General features: G+C 51.7%; 3 protein-coding genes across 4 annotated transcripts in view; all 3 read right to left on the bottom strand.

Moving 5' to 3' along the window:
- The window catches only part of actr6 (actin related protein 6), a 9,175-nt gene extending 5,887 nt beyond the window's left edge, over positions 1–3,288 (bottom strand). The window contains exons 1-6 of one of the 2 annotated variants that reach the window (XM_084490541.1): positions 2,653–3,288; positions 1,593–1,710; positions 1,430–1,498; positions 656–779; positions 178–313; positions 1–33 (exon numbers count right to left, since the gene is read on the bottom strand). The exon at positions 1–33 is cut by the window's left edge and continues 24 nt beyond it. In XM_084490541.1, the coding sequence (XP_084346667.1) occupies positions 1–33; positions 178–313; positions 656–779; positions 1,430–1,498; positions 1,593–1,710; positions 2,653–2,720 (548 nt within the window). In that variant the 5' untranslated portion in view covers positions 2,721–3,288. Of the gene's footprint in view, positions 34–177; positions 314–655; positions 780–1,429; positions 1,499–1,592; positions 1,917–2,652 lie in introns of those variants that run through there. The other variant, XM_084490540.1, reaches the window with a different exon arrangement.
- Positions 3,289–4,206: 918 nt separating this feature from the next.
- LOC311374769 (protein FAM3C-like) lies at positions 4,207–10,499 on the bottom strand (the record flags this gene model as incomplete). Its single annotated transcript, XM_084490536.1, has 8 exons — positions 4,207–4,296; positions 4,640–4,766; positions 5,199–5,254; positions 5,364–5,440; positions 6,009–6,091; positions 7,137–7,242; positions 9,125–9,214; positions 10,481–10,499. 8 exons carry the CDS (start codon positions 10,497–10,499, stop codon positions 4,207–4,209), a joined length of 648 nt encoding a protein of 215 aa, XP_084346662.1.
- A 1,076-nt stretch (positions 10,500–11,575) lies between these two features.
- LOC311374779 (uncharacterized protein) overlaps positions 11,576–15,000 on the bottom strand; it is a 12,293-nt gene continuing 8,868 nt past the window's right edge. Inside the window, exons 11-13 of the mRNA XM_084490546.1 lie at positions 14,123–14,216; positions 13,944–14,031; positions 11,576–12,900 (exon numbers count right to left, since the gene is read on the bottom strand). Coding sequence (XP_084346672.1) covers positions 12,316–12,900; positions 13,944–14,031; positions 14,123–14,216 — 767 coding nt within the window. The 3' untranslated portion in view covers positions 11,576–12,315. The remainder of the gene's footprint in view (positions 12,901–13,943; positions 14,032–14,122; positions 14,217–15,000) is intronic.

The following is a 15,000-nucleotide window of genomic DNA, read 5'->3' as shown; positions in this document are numbered from 1 at the left end:
TGGTTGGTGAGCAGCTTCCCTCCAACGTTGAGCCTTCAAAGTAAAAGCAACATGATGAGAGGGGGGCTGTGGGGGGGCGGTATGGCTGAGGGGTCAGTGGGGGCTGTGGGGGGGCTGTGGGGGGGGCTGTGGGAGGGCGGTTGCGGCTGAGGGGTCACAGTGGGGGCTGCTGCCAACCTGCAGATCCCCTCCTTCATCTTCCTCCCGCGGCAGTAGGGCGTGATGTGGGTGAAGGAGTAGCCGCTGTCCACCACCAGGCAGCACAGCTCCGTGGGGTTCGTCTGGAAGTAGTGGTGGGCGCTCATGGAGCTGGCTGCAGACCAGGGCCACCACGAGACCAGCGTTAACGAGACACATGTTAACGAGACACATGTTAACGAGACCAGCGTTAACGAGACACATGTTAACGAGACACATGTTACCACAAGACACATGTTACCACAAGACACATGTTACCACAAGACACATGTTACCACAAGACACATGTTACCACAAGACTGGCGTCAACGAAACAGACATTACAACAAGACAGTCCTTAACGAGACAGACATTATAATAACATTTCCTTGTTTGCAGACGTGCTGTCGTTGTATTTAATGCAGCCCGTAAGGGGAGGAGCTCTGAGTGCGGTGTGATGTGATGGGGGGCGTCCCACCGTTGATCCTGAGCACCGACTGGAACTGGTACTCCTCAAACAGGATCTCGTTCATGGACTCCTGGATGGAGGAGAAGTTGTAGAGGGGCTCGCTGACGATCACGCTGGTGTCCGCAAAATCCACCTGGGGGAAGAAGCGCCTGATCAGCGTCTGGAGACTCCTTCCAAAAGACAAGTAAGGATGTAGTAAGGATGTTCATAGAACCAAGGGCTGAGCACTAACCATCACTAGGTTAACCCGTTCCCCGTATACACTAACCATCACTAGGTTAACCCATTCCCCGTAGACACTAACCATCACTAGGTTAACCCATTCCCCGTAGACACAAACCATCACTAGGTTAACCCATTCCCCGTAGACACAAACCATCACTAGGTTAACCCATTCCCTGTGTACACTAACCATCACTAGGTTAACCCATTCCCCGTAGACACAAACCATCACTAGGTTAACTCATTCCCCGTATACACTAACCATCACTAGGTTAACCCGTTCCCCGTATACACTAACCATCACTAGGTTAACCCATTCCCTGTATACAACAGAGATAACTAGGATAAGATGCTACACAATGCTCAGTACTGTATTTAAGTGCCAGGAGGGGTGTTTGGGAGGGGGTGGGGGGGGGGGGGAGGCTATGCAAAGTCCAGGTGAACTCTGAACAAGTGGGTCTTGAGTCTACCTGGCAGCCTACCGCCCGCCTGCGACCCCCCCGCCGACCCCCCCGCCGACCCCCCCAGCCTACAGGGGCCGGCCTCCACTGGGTCGCTCACCTTCATCAGCTCCTTCCCGAACAGGTGGTCCCACACCTTCCGCTGCACATCCCAGTTGACGAGGTAACCCTGGGGACAGAACCAGAGCGTCACACCACACCGCCCGGCACCGCCGCCGCTGACCCCCGGGAGGCCCAGCACCCCCCTTAACCTTTGACCTCACCTTCTGGAAGGGCAGGATGTAGAACAGGCCGGACGGGTCCTTGATCTCGTCCAGCTGGTTGGCCGTGAACGTCTTGAGGCGCGACGTCTTGGAGCGGAACTGACAGTTGGGGACGACGCTGCGAGGGACAACTGGCTGGGTCAGGGTTGGGTCATGTGACGGTTTAAAGACGAGAGATGATCTATTCATAACGGCCGTCGGTATTAATATTCTTACTCTTCTTTTTCCTCGCGTTTGTTAATCAACTCTAAAATAATAAATGCCGGAGTGTGGGGCGGAGGTGGTGATGAACGTTACGGTAGGACCATCACAGCGGTCGTGTTAAAGGACACTAGCTCTATGTAGAACACAGCTCCTAGACCGTATTGCGTGCTGACAGTTCCAGAGTCACGGTGCTTCACACCGTGGGCATCCAATACGAAGCTCTCCCTCCTAGTGACACCCGTCACAGAACGCATTCACACAGCAGAGAGCATAACCCCATCTCACCATGAACTCATCATAACATAACCCCATCTCACCATCACCTCATCATTACATCACCTCATCATAACAACCTCATGATCATAACATAACCCCATCCCTCATCATAACATAACCTCATCATAACATAACCCCGTCTCACATCACCTCATCATAAGTTAACCTCATCATAACATAACCCCATCTCACCATCCCTCATCATAACCTCATCATCTCACCATCCCTCATCATAACATAACCTAACCGCATAACATAACCCCATCTCACCATCACCTCATCGTAACATAACCTCATCATAACATTACCTCATCATAACCTGACCCCATCATAATATAACCCCATCATAACATAACCCCATCATAACATAACCTCATCATAACATAACCTCATCATAACATAACCCCATCTCACCATCACCCCATCATAACATAACCCCATCATAACATAACCCCATCATAACCTAACCTCATCATAACATAACCCCATCATAACATAACCCCATCATAACATAACCCCATCATAACATAACCCCATCATAACATAACCCCATCATAACATAACCTCATCATAACGTTACCTGAGGCTCTGGTGGCTGTAGCCGATCTTCGCCGTGTACGCTCCGTTGTCCAACACTAACGTAGACATCACTAGTCGACTAGTAGACTAACGCAGAGAACATTAAACGACTAGTAGACTAACGCAGAGAACATTAAACGACTAGTAGAGTAACGCAGAGATCATTAAACGACTAGTTAGAGATCATCGGCTCCATGTCCACCTGCGGTCCTGCGGTTTTTATTTCCGCCATTCGTGTTAGTCACGTGCTGCGATCCGACCAATGAGAGATTGCAAAAACGTCGGTTCAGAAAAAATGAACCCGTGTGGGACCCGAGTCCCGAAGCGTCAGTTCCGCCCACTCGACCGCTCCACTTCCAAGGAAAACTTAACGGGGTTATTTTAACCCGATTAATTTCGTAATTCGTACCAACACTTTCCGGAAACCATGTCTTGACCACCAGTCTTGGTTTTGATTATTAAACTGTTTATTGCCCTGTCTTGAGGTGATTATCTCGTTTATCCCTTGCCAACATAATAAAACAATTCAAATACTTAAATTATGCTTTTTCTTATTCGTATTGCATGCTTATTAAATGTATACTCTGTTTGAGTTCATCTCCCTCAAAAAGTAGTCCCCTTTAGAACTACGGTGAATAACGTTAGCTCAGCTGTAGCTAATTAGTTTCTATAGCAACCACACAAGGCTGCAGCTAATTAGTTTCTATAGCAACCACACAAGGCTGCATCTGATCACTAGTTTAATAACCTAGTCGCTACATTGTGTCTCGCTTGCGAAACCATGTATCGACTGACCCTCCGATAGATTTGACACATTTTAGAAACTTTTTTAAACAAGGTTTATTTTTACAATGGACCTCATGTTTGAAATTTCTGTGACAGAAAAAAAAAATACAAGCGGCGTATTGATCTACTATTTGATGACGCTGTGCTCAGTCAGCAGCAAGTACAACCGACAAGTCAGCGGGCAACCTGCCGTTAATGCCCTCCTCCCAGCCAATCAGAATCAAGCATTCTTAAACGAAGTAGAATACGGCAATTCACCATACCCACGAAGGGGTATTTTTAACACGCAACAACATTCTAGTAGTACCCCCAAATGCAATAATTAACCCTAAAAAAAACATGATATGCGATCTTTGTGGCTGGATATGAAGTCATAGGTGAGGACTCATAGGTGAGGCCCTGAGGATTTAGAGCGAGACAAGAAAATAGCCACGACAAAAATAATAATTAATTTGAAGTTGAGTTGACATGAGCTGAGGGCTGTCAGAGAAATATTTATCATTTATATATATATCTGCTCGCCTCAAATACCAATACAAACACATTTTCAGTGGAGCCTAGCTCAGTACATATATAAAAAACATTTTACATCCAATAAATACTTGGAATTAAACAAAACCTTTTATCCGATATGAATTTCCACGTAAGCCGACGTTGCCCCTTTAATGATCGACTCCAACTACACCCCACCGTAGACTGATTAACATAGCCCCTGACTTAATGTACACATACATAAACGTTAAATAACGCCTCGTTTTCACTGAGGAACTTATTCGTGGAACAGAGGAATGCAGCCGTCCATCTGGAGCATCTCAGGCCACCCGTCGTATTTATTGGTCTCTTTGTTGTTCTTCAAGTGCTGAAAGAGACGGTGGAGCTCTGTCAGTGCAGGAAGCTCTATCCCAGACTACCAGCTCTAACAGGAAGCTCTATCCCAGACTACCAGCTCTAACAGGAAGCTCTATCCCAGACTACCAGCTCTAACAGGAAGCTCTATCCCAGACTACCAGCTCTAACAGGAAGCTCTATCCCAGACTACCAGCTCTAACAGGAAGCTCTATCCCAGACTACCAGCTCTAACAGGAAGCTCTATCCCAGACTACCAGCTCTAACAGGAAGCTCTATCCCAGACTACCAGCTCTAACAGGAAGCTCTATCCCAGACTACCAGCTCTAACAGGAAGAGGTCATTTGAAATCTTACCTTTTCAAATTGACTTTTGGTTTCAACTCCTTTTGCGCCAACAAACACCCAGGTGTCCCGGAACCCCAACGCCCTGACCGAGGAGCTGCCCAGTCCCTCGATCAACGCCCTGGCCTCGTCTGATAACCTGCAGAGAGACGGGTAACTAGTCTGATAACCTGCACAGAGACAGATAACTAGTCTGTTAACCTGCAGAGAGACAGGTAACTAGTCTGTTAACCTGCAGAGAGACCGACGGGTAACTAGTCTGTTAACCTGCAGAGAGACAGGTAACTAGTCTGTTAACCTGCAGAGAGACCGACAGATAACTAGTCTGTTAACATGCAGAGAGACAGACAGATAACTAGTCTGTTAACCTGCAGAGACCGACGGTAACTAGTCTGTTGAGGAAGTTGTCTCAAACCAGGTTCCCTGCTGAACATGAAAGCATAATTTGGCCTTTGGGCCTCAGTGCTTGATAACTAGTCCTGCACTAGTTGATAACTAGTCCTGCACTAGCTTTACTTTCATTTACTAGCTTGATAACTAGTCTTTTTCCTAGTTGATAACTAGTGTTTACTTGGTGGCTGGCTCGTCGTAGCTGGCCATCAGGACGATGTTCCCCTTCTCCAGCCCCTGGAGGGACTCCATGAGAGGTTTAACATCTGAGGAGAGGAGCAGCCGGTCAGGAGGAGGAGGAGGAGGAGGAGGAGGAGGAGGAGGAGGAGGCTCTAGACGGCCTCACCTGTTCTGGAGTCTTCATGTACATACCTCCATTATACATGTTATAGTCTCCAATCTTGACCACCTGCAAAGTCCTCCCTGTTTCAGAAACACAATCATCTTTGAGCTCTTGAACTCGTACTCACTGAACCTCAACATTAACCCATGAATCATCACACGTTTCCCTGACACTCTACCACACCAACATTAACCCATGAATCATCACACGTTTCTCCTACACCAACATTAACCCATGAATCATCACACGTTTCTCCTACACCAACATTAACCCATGAATCATCACACGTTTCTCCTACACCAACATTAACCCATGAATCATCACACGTTTCTCCTACACCAACATTAACCCATGAATCATCACACGTTTCCCTGACACCAACATTAACCCATGAATCATCACACGTTTCTCCTACACCAACATTAACCCATGAATCATCACACGTTTCTCCTACACCAACATTAACCCATGAATCATCACACGTTTCTCCTACACCAACATTAACCCATGAATCATCACACGTTTCTCCTACACCAACATTAACCCATGAATCATCACACGTTTCTCCTACACCAACATTAACCCATGAATCATCACATGTTTCCCTGACACCAACATTAACACCTCATTCTAAACGCTGCAGTCCACAGAGGTCGTAGGGTCGTAACCTGCCATTTAAAACCACCAGGTTGATCCCCACTCCGGCGTTGTTCTGGACGGAGCCCAGAACCCTGCAGGCAGAGAGCAGAGCGGTCAGTGAGCGGTCAGTGAGCGGTCGGTGAGCGGTCAGTGAGCGGTCAGTGAGCGGTCGGTGGTCAGTGAGCGGTCAGCGAGCGGTCGGCGAGCGGTCAGTGAGCGGTCAGTGAGCGGTCGGTGAGCGGTCGGTGAGCGGTCGGTGGTTAGTGAGCGGTCGGTGAGCGGTCGGTGAGCGGTCGGTGGTCAGTGAGCGGTCGGTGAGCAGTCACTGAGCGGTCACTGAGCGGTCGGTGAGCGGTCGGTGGTTAGTGAGCGGTCGGTGGTTAGTGAGCGGTCAGTGAGCGGTCAGTGAGCGGTCGGTGGTTAGTGAGCGGTCGGTGAGCGGTCGGTGAGCGGTCAGTGAGCGGTCGGTGGTCAGTGAGCGGTCAGTGAGTGGTCAGTGAGCGGTCAGTGAGCGGTCGGTGGTTAGTGAGCGGTCAGTGAGCGGTCAGTGAGCGGTCGGTGGTTAGTGAGCGGTCGGTGAGCGGTCGGTGAGCGGTCAGTGAGCGGTCGGTGGTCAGTGAGCGGTCAGTGAGCGGTCGGTGGCTAGTGAGCGGTCAGTGAGCGGTCAGTGAGCGGTCAGTGAGCGGTCGGTGGCTAGTGAGCGGTCAGTGAGCGGTCAGTGAGCGGTCAGTGAGCGGTCGGTGAGCGGTCGGTGGTTAGTGAGCGGTTAGTGAGCGGTCAGTGAGCGGTCGGTGGTTAGTGAGCGGTCAGTGAGCGGTCAGTGAGCGGTCAGTGAGCGGTCAGTGAGCGGTCGGTGGCTAGTGAGCGGTCAGTGAGCGGTCAGTGAGCGGTCAGTGAGCGGTCGGTGAGCGGTCGGTGGTTAGTGAGCGGTTAGTGAGCGGTCAGTGAGCGGTCGGTGGTTAGTGAGCGGTCAGTGAGCGGTCAGTGAGCGGTCAGTGAGTGGTCAGTGGTCAGTGAGCGGTCAGTGAGCGGTCGGTGAGCGGTCACTGAGCGTTCACTGAGCGGTCAGTGAGCGGTCGGTGAGCGGTCACTGAGCGGCGGCAGCAGGGCGGTCTCCTCCAGTCGGTTTCCGCTCACATGCGGTTCTGGATGCAGATCTTGGGCGCGACCACGTTGCCCGCTCCGCTGGAGATGGAGAAGCTGAAGGTTCCTGCTGGACAGACCTTCAGAACGCAGGCCCCCCCTGTGGAGACACGTCACATGACTAACCCCACGTCACATGACTAACCCCCCTGTGGAGACACGTCACATGACTAACCCCACGTCACATGACTAACCCCCCTGTGGAGACACGTCACATGACTAACCCCACGTCACATGACTAACGCCACTGTGGAGAGAGGTCACATGACTAACCCCCCTGTGGAGACACGTCACATGACTAACCCCACTGTGGAGAGAGGTCACATGACTAACCCCACTGTGGAGACAGGTCACATGACTAACCCCACTGTGGAGACAGGTCACATGACTAACCCTTACAACTATAACCCTAATACTGGACCCCTCAGTCTTATAAATGATGTTATGACGCGTCTCAATTAGACAGACTTTGGTTTTATTTACTTACATTTCAGTACTTTCACTGTAACACGCTGACTAGGTATCCTGTCCTGGTTCTGAGCGGGTTAGGGCTGACTAGGTATCCTGTCCTGGTTCTGAGCGGGTTAGGGCTGACTAGGTATCCTGTCCTGGTTCTGAGCGGGTTAGGGTTGGGTTAGTTGGTTAGTTAGGGTTCACCTACGTTTGCTTGGAGCTGGTGCAGCCGGGGCCTTCTTCGGCTGCAGGTAATTAACTAGAGACAGGACAACATGAGGTCAGAGCAGCCAGCCAATCAGGGACCAGGACAACATGAGGTCAGAGCAGCCAGCCAATCAGGGACCAGGACAACATGAGGTCAGAGCAGCCAGCCAATCAGGGACCAGGACAACATGAGGTCAGAGCAGCCAGCCAATCAGGGAGCAGGACAACATGAGGTCAGAGCAGCCAGCCAATCAGGGACCAGGACAACATGAGGTCAGAGCAGCCAGCCAATCAGGGACCAGGACAACATGAGGTCAGAGCAGGCCAGCCAATCAGGGACCAGGACAACATGAGGTCAGAGCAGGCCAGCCAATCAGGGACCAGGACAACATGAGGTCAGAGCAGGCAGCCAATCAGGGACCAGGACAACATGAGGTCAGAGCAGCCAGCCAATCAGGGACCAGGACAACATGAGGTCAGAGCAGCCAGCCAATCAGGGACCAGGACAACATGAGGTCAGAGCAGCCAGCCAATCAGGGACCAGGACAACATGAGGTCAGAGCAGGCCAGCCAATCAGGGACCAGGACAACATGAGGTCAGAGCAGGCCAGCCAATCAGGGACCAGGACAACATGAGGTCAGAGCAGCCAGCCAATCAGGGACCAGGACAACATGAGGTCAGAGCAGGCCAGCCAATCAGGGACCAGGACAACATGAGGTCAGAGCAGCCAGCCAATCAGGGACCAGGACAACATGGGGTCAGAGCAGGCCAGCCAATCAGGGAGCAGGACAACATGAGGTCAGAGCAGGCCAGCCAATCAGGGACCAGGACAACATGAGGTCAGAGCAGGCCAGCCAATCAGGGACCAGGACAACATGAGGTCAGAGCAGGCCAGCCAATCAGGGACCAGGACAACATGAGGTCAGAGCAGGCCAGCCAATCAGGGAGCAGGACAACATGAGGTCAGAGCAGGCCAGCCAATCAGGGACCAGGACAACATGAGGTCAGAGCAGGCCAGCCAATCAGGGAGCAGGACAACATGAGGTCAGAGCAGCCAGCCAATCAGGGAGCAGGACAACATGAGGTCAGAGCAGGCCAGCCAATCAGGGAGCAGGACAACATGAGGTCAGAGCAGGCCAGCCAATCAGGGACCAGGACAACATGAGGTCAGAGCAGGCCAGCCAATCAGGGAGCAGGACAACATGAGGTCAGAGCAGGCCAGCCAATCAGGGAGCAGGACAACATGGGGTCAGAGCAGGCCAGCCAATCAGGGAGCAGGATGCGGGGCGACATGCAGTGGGTCAGGATGTCGGAGTTGTACCGTCTAGCGTGACGCTGTAGGAATGGTTCTTGAGGATGAGGAGGGCGATTAGGAGGAAGACGAGCAGGCCGCCGGCGTACTGAAGGACCCCTGGAAGCAGAAAGGAGCATCGTTAGCATCGTTAGCATCGTTAGCGTTGTTAGCATCGTTAGCGTCTGCTAGCTTCCCACTAGCGCTGGCCGGTGAATAAACACTAGGGTAGCAGCGCGCCATACTTTAGGTTTACAGGAGTCTAGTTTTAGAAGGTTATGAAGGTTATGTACAGTGGGCCAAAATTGAAGTCTTGGACAAGTCGCGGGCCGGAGTTGTTGACGGGGGTGGGGGGGTTGCGATCTGTCGGAGTTGACGCGCCAGGGTTACCGCGCCAAGACGTGCGTCAACGCGTTAACGCTGGAATGCGATATGCCAGCGGGCCAATTGCATTACATTAATTGGGGACATTACATTATAACAGGGTCCGCAGTCGGAATTGTTGACCGGTGGGGGGGGGGGGGAAGGTACGGGATTACAGGCTGCTGGAGTTGACGCGCCAGGGTTACCGCGCCGAGACGCGCGTCAACGTTGAAATGAGATATGCCGGCGGGCCGGTTCTGATAGACATTAGATATTATCTGGTGGGCCGGATTAAATTACACTCCGGGCCGGATCAGGCCCGCGGGCCGGATGTTTGACACCCCTGCTGTAGAAGGATGATATGCAGTCTAGGGTCAGCAGACTGGTCCATCACAGTGCATCTCTTTTCACACACACACACACACACACAGACACACACACACACACACCTACACACACCCACATCTACACACACCTACACCTACACACACCCACACACACACTTACTTTTCATCGCCTGACTTGTCCACAAGCGTCGTCCTCCTAAAAGCCAGAGTCAACATTAACCTGTTAATATTAACAGCATGAAACAAGCTGTACCTACCTGGATCTAGCTCTGCCTACCTGTACTCTGCAGGTAGGCAGAGCTAGATGAATAGATGATGGTAGATTGACAGGTAAGCGGTGTCCTAGGGTGAAGTGGTCCATTAGAGCAGGCGGGCATGGAAGTGGCATTTTAACATCTTTACTTTAAACGCCTCAGCAGAACGCACATCCTACATGCAGAGGAACATAGCCAACAGCGTAACACGCATGCAGGGGGTACCAGGCCAGCACCCACGGGCCTGTAGACACAACTCTACCCCCCGGCCTCTCCTACCCCAGCCAGCAGCGACATGAGCCAGGCTCAAAGTGACACGGTGCAAACAGACAGACAACCGGCTTCCAGGGAGACAGACAAATCACAGCCTTCAGACGTCCTCTCAAATGACAAATGACAAAACAATTCCATAAAGAACTGACCCATTTTAACCGCCGTCATGATGTGTCTTATGTGGCAGTAGTGCTGTCGTTGGTTGTAGCCCTCTCTGCGTGGAGCCGCCTCAGCGCCGCAAAAAAAACAGAAAGCCTGGCCATGCCCAGCTGCCCCAACTGGATGAACAGGAACGTCCTGTTAGACGGGACCCGCCCAGCGTGATCCACTGATAGGGCAACGTGGAGACAAACATTGGGAACCGCTGGGAAACAAAGCAGTCAGCGTGGTCACCGATTAAAGATGAGTGATCACAAGGAGGTGTGGAGTGAGTGAGTGTGGTCATTGGCTGGCTCTGCCTCAGCAGGCCGGGGGGGGGGGGTGGTGGGGGTCAGTGGGGGGGGGGCTCTGGGGCGGGGTGAGGCCACACACCTGTGGTGTCTTGTGACTCAGAGCACGCGTTAAAGCAGCCGTTTTGTTCTGTGACAGAAGGGAGCTGCCTCAGCAGGGGACTGGGAGCAGTTGTTCACGTCACGCCATATTCAGCGTGTACAAAGACACTAGCTAGTATCCACTAAACAAAAGACACGCCGTCGGCGAGCTGCCGAGAAGCTCTGCTGGTCCTCCTCACTCTGGTGTCTTCAGAGGAGGAGGAGGTCAGAGGTTCACTCAGAGCTGACCGGAGCTCCAACGTCTCCAACAAATAACTCACATTAGAGCTCTTCAAGCACTACAGAGGTTCTGTAACCAGTAGGACTGCTGGACCAGAGGTTCTGTAACCAGTAGGACTGCTGGACCAGAGGTTCTGTAACCAGTAGGACTGCTGGACCAGAGGTTCTGTAACCAGTAGGACTGCTGGACCAGAGGTTCTATAACCAGTAGGACTGCTGGACCAGAGGTTCTATAACCAGTAGGACTGCTGGACCAGAGGTTCTATAACCAGTAGGACTGCTGGACCAGAGGTTCTGTAACCCAGTAGGACTGCTGGACCAGTGACACTTGACAAGTGACACTTTGCGCAGAAACATACTTTAAAAACAGTTTGCGACACTGTTGGGTGGAGGGTTGCGCAACACAGCCGAGTGGCATTACAGGCAGTGACCACTAGAGGGCGGTCACACGGACCAAGAACACGGACCACTCAGTTTACTGTAGATCTTTAATCCAGAACCCGACATAAGGCAGACGTCAGCGACTCCATTGACGCTCACTGAAGAGATTGGCACTTTTTAACATTCCCTTCGGAGGGGGCGGGCCTTGGGTCAGGACGTCACGACATACCCGGCTTCCATTGGTCCGTCGGGATGCTCCTCGTCAGGTGACCAGTGTTCATATCAGACGTGTACAAAGTAACATGGGAAGATAATAAACACACATATATATATACACACATATATATATATATATATATAAAACTGACGTCAGTGAGCATGCCGAAGCTCCGCCCACAGGTCAGTTGGCTGTTTGCCCAGCAGTAGCTCCGCCCAGGAGGAGGGAGGGAGCTCCGCCCACAGCCCTTCCTATTGGCCCTTGGGTTCCGTTGCCAGGGGGACCATTACGGCAGGCCGCGGTACTGCGCCGCTGGTGTCCACGGTAACGCCGGTCACCGTGGTTACAGGCGACGCAGAGTGGAGTGTGGATCTTATTGCGTTCATAAAGTTTACAGCTTTCTTTATTACAATTTTTTTTTTTTTTTTTTTTACAATCGTCCTCCAACATATAAAAGTGGATTCTCCTGACCCCAGGGGTCATGACCCCTGGGGTCAGACAGTCTACCTGTCCGGGGTCAGACAGTCCCCACCTCCAGGGTCAGACAGCCCCCACCTCCAGGGTCAGACAGTCTACCTGCCCGGGGTCAGACAGCCCCCCGGGCGGCCCCAGGCGGCTACATGCCCAGGGGGTTGAGGTGTCCCGAGTGGCCCACTGAGCTGAGGATCAGCGCCCTCTGGTTGTCCAGCAGCTCCCTCTCGCGGTCCAGCGCCGCCCTCTCCTGCTCCATCAGGGCGCGCTCCCTCTCCAGCCACTGCCGGTCCGCCTGCACCGCCGCCCGGTCCCGCTCCACCGCGCCGCGGTCCCGCTCCAGCCCCGCCCGGTCCCGCTCCAGCCCCGCCCGGTCCGTCTCCACGGCCAGCCGCTCCTGCTCCACCATCTCCCACTCCCTCTCCAGCCCGCCCAGCCGCTCAGCCAGCGCCCGCTCACAGCCGCCGCCGCCGCCGCCGCCGCCGCCGCCGCCGCCGCCGCCGCCGCCCGGGCCGTCGGGGTACGGGTCGTAGTCGGGGGGGAGGGGCTGGTGGGCGGGCCGCGCCCTGGGGGCGGGGTCGGGGAGTTGGTCGTCGTGGGTGATGGGGGCGAGGAGGGGGGCGCTGTCGCCCAGGCGGCCCTCCATGGCGTCGTTCATCAGGTGGAACCAGGGCCAGGACGCCGCGCCGTCCGCCGCCGTCTCCATGCCAACGGGAGGGTACTTCAGGTCCTGAAGCACACAGCCGTTAACTAGACTAGAGAACTCACTGACCAGCTAACTAGCCCCCCGCCTGAAGGTGTGAAGACATGATGTGAGGTGGTGATGATGTCATGATGATATGAGGTGGTGATGATGTCATGATGATATGAGGTGGTGATGATGTCATGATATGAGGTGGTGATGTCATGATATGAGGTGGTGATGATGTCATGATATGAGGTGGTGATGATGTCATGATGATATGAGGTGGTGATGATGTCATGATATGAGGTGGTGATGTCATGATATGAGGTGGTGATGATGTCATGATATGAGGTGGTGATGATGTCATGATGATATGAGGTGGTGATGATGTCATGATATGAGGTGGTGATGTCATGATATGAGGTGGTGATGATGTCATGATATGAGGTGGTGATGTCATGATATGAGGTGGTGATGATGTCATGATATGAGGTGGTGATGATGTCATGATATGAGGTGGTGATGATGTCATGATATGAGGTGGTGATGATGTCATGATATGAGGTGGTGATGATGTCATGATATGAGGTGGTGATGATGTCATGATATGAGGTGGTGATGATGTTATGTGAGGTGGTGATGATGTCATGATGATATGAGGTGGTGATGATGTCATGTGAGGTGGTGATGATGTCATGTGAGGTGGTGATGATGTCATGATGTGAGGTGGTGATGATGTGAGGTGGTGATGATGTCATGATGATATGAGGTGGTGATGATGTCATGTGAGGTGGTGATGATGTCATGTGAGGTGGTGATGATGTCATGATGATATGAGGTGGTGGTGATGTCATGTGAGGTGGTGATGATGTCATGATGTGAGGTGGTGATGATGTCATGATGATATGAGGTGGTGATGATGTCATGTGAGGTGGTGATGATGTCATGTGAGGTGGTGATGATGTCATGTGAGGTGGTGATGATGTCATGATGTGAGGTGGTGATGATGTGAGGTGGTGATGATGTCATGATGTGAGGTGGTGATGATGTCATGATGTGAGATGATGATGATGTCATGATTCTGCTACCTTGTATCTCCTCTTCAGGTTGTCCCATTTCTTGGACATCTGGTAGGTGGAGACCTTCCCCAGCAGGCCCAGCTCCTTCAGGATGGCCCTGCACAAGAACCAGGGTGAGACCACATCATCTGACCCCAGGGGGCTTTTACTGTGAAGGCGGCGGGGGGGGGGGGGGGGGGGGGGCCTACTTCCAGGCGGCCTTGGCAGCGTTCCTCTTCCCCGTGAACAGAGCCTCGTTAGCGGCCCTCAGCTTGATGAGCCTCCTGGTGTCCTGTTCAGACACTACACACACACACACACACACACACACACACACACACACACACACACACACACACACACACACACACACACACACACACACACACACACACACACAGTTCATATTATGACTAGTTATTGTCTCCACTAGTTAAGGTTCTAGTTGAGGTTCTAGTTAAAGGTTCTAGTTGAGGTTCTAGTTAAAGGTTCTAGTTGAGGTTCTTCACTAGTTAAAGGTTCTAGTTGAGGTTCTAGTTAAAGGTTCTAGTTAAAGGTTCTAGTTGAGGTTCTAGTTAAAGGTTCTAGTTAAAGGTTCTAGTTGAGGTTCTAGTTGAGGTTCTAGTTAAAGGTTCTAGTTAAAGGTTCTAGTTGAGGTTCTAGTTAAAGGTTCTAGTTAAAGGTTCTAGTTGAGGTTCTAGTTAAAGGTTCTAGTTAAAGGTTCTAGTGAAGGTTCTAGTTGAGGTTCTAGTTAAAGGTTCTAGTTGAGGTTCTAGTTAAAGGTTCTAGTTGAGGTTCTAGTTAAAGGTTCTAGTTGAGGTTCTAGTTAAAGGTTCTAGTTGAGGTTCTAGTTAAAGGTTCTAGTTAAAGGTTCTAGTTGAGGTTCTAGTTAAAGGTTCTAGTGAAGGTTCTAGTTGAGGTTCTAGTTGAGGTTCTAGTTGAGGTTCTAGTTAAAGGTTCTAGTTGAGGTTCTAGTTAAAGGTTCTAGTTAAAGGTTCTAGTTGAGGTTCTAGTTAAAGGTTCTAGTTGAGGTTCTAGTTAAAGGTTCTAGTGAAGGTTCTAGTTGAGGTTCTAGTTAAAGGTTCTA

This window comes from Micromesistius poutassou (assembly GCF_964030765.1).
Source record: "Micromesistius poutassou genome assembly, contig: SCAFFOLD_2391, whole genome shotgun sequence".
Taxonomy (NCBI): domain Eukaryota; kingdom Metazoa; phylum Chordata; class Actinopteri; order Gadiformes; family Gadidae; genus Micromesistius; species Micromesistius poutassou.
This window is presented reverse-complemented; position numbering and strand designations above follow the sequence as displayed.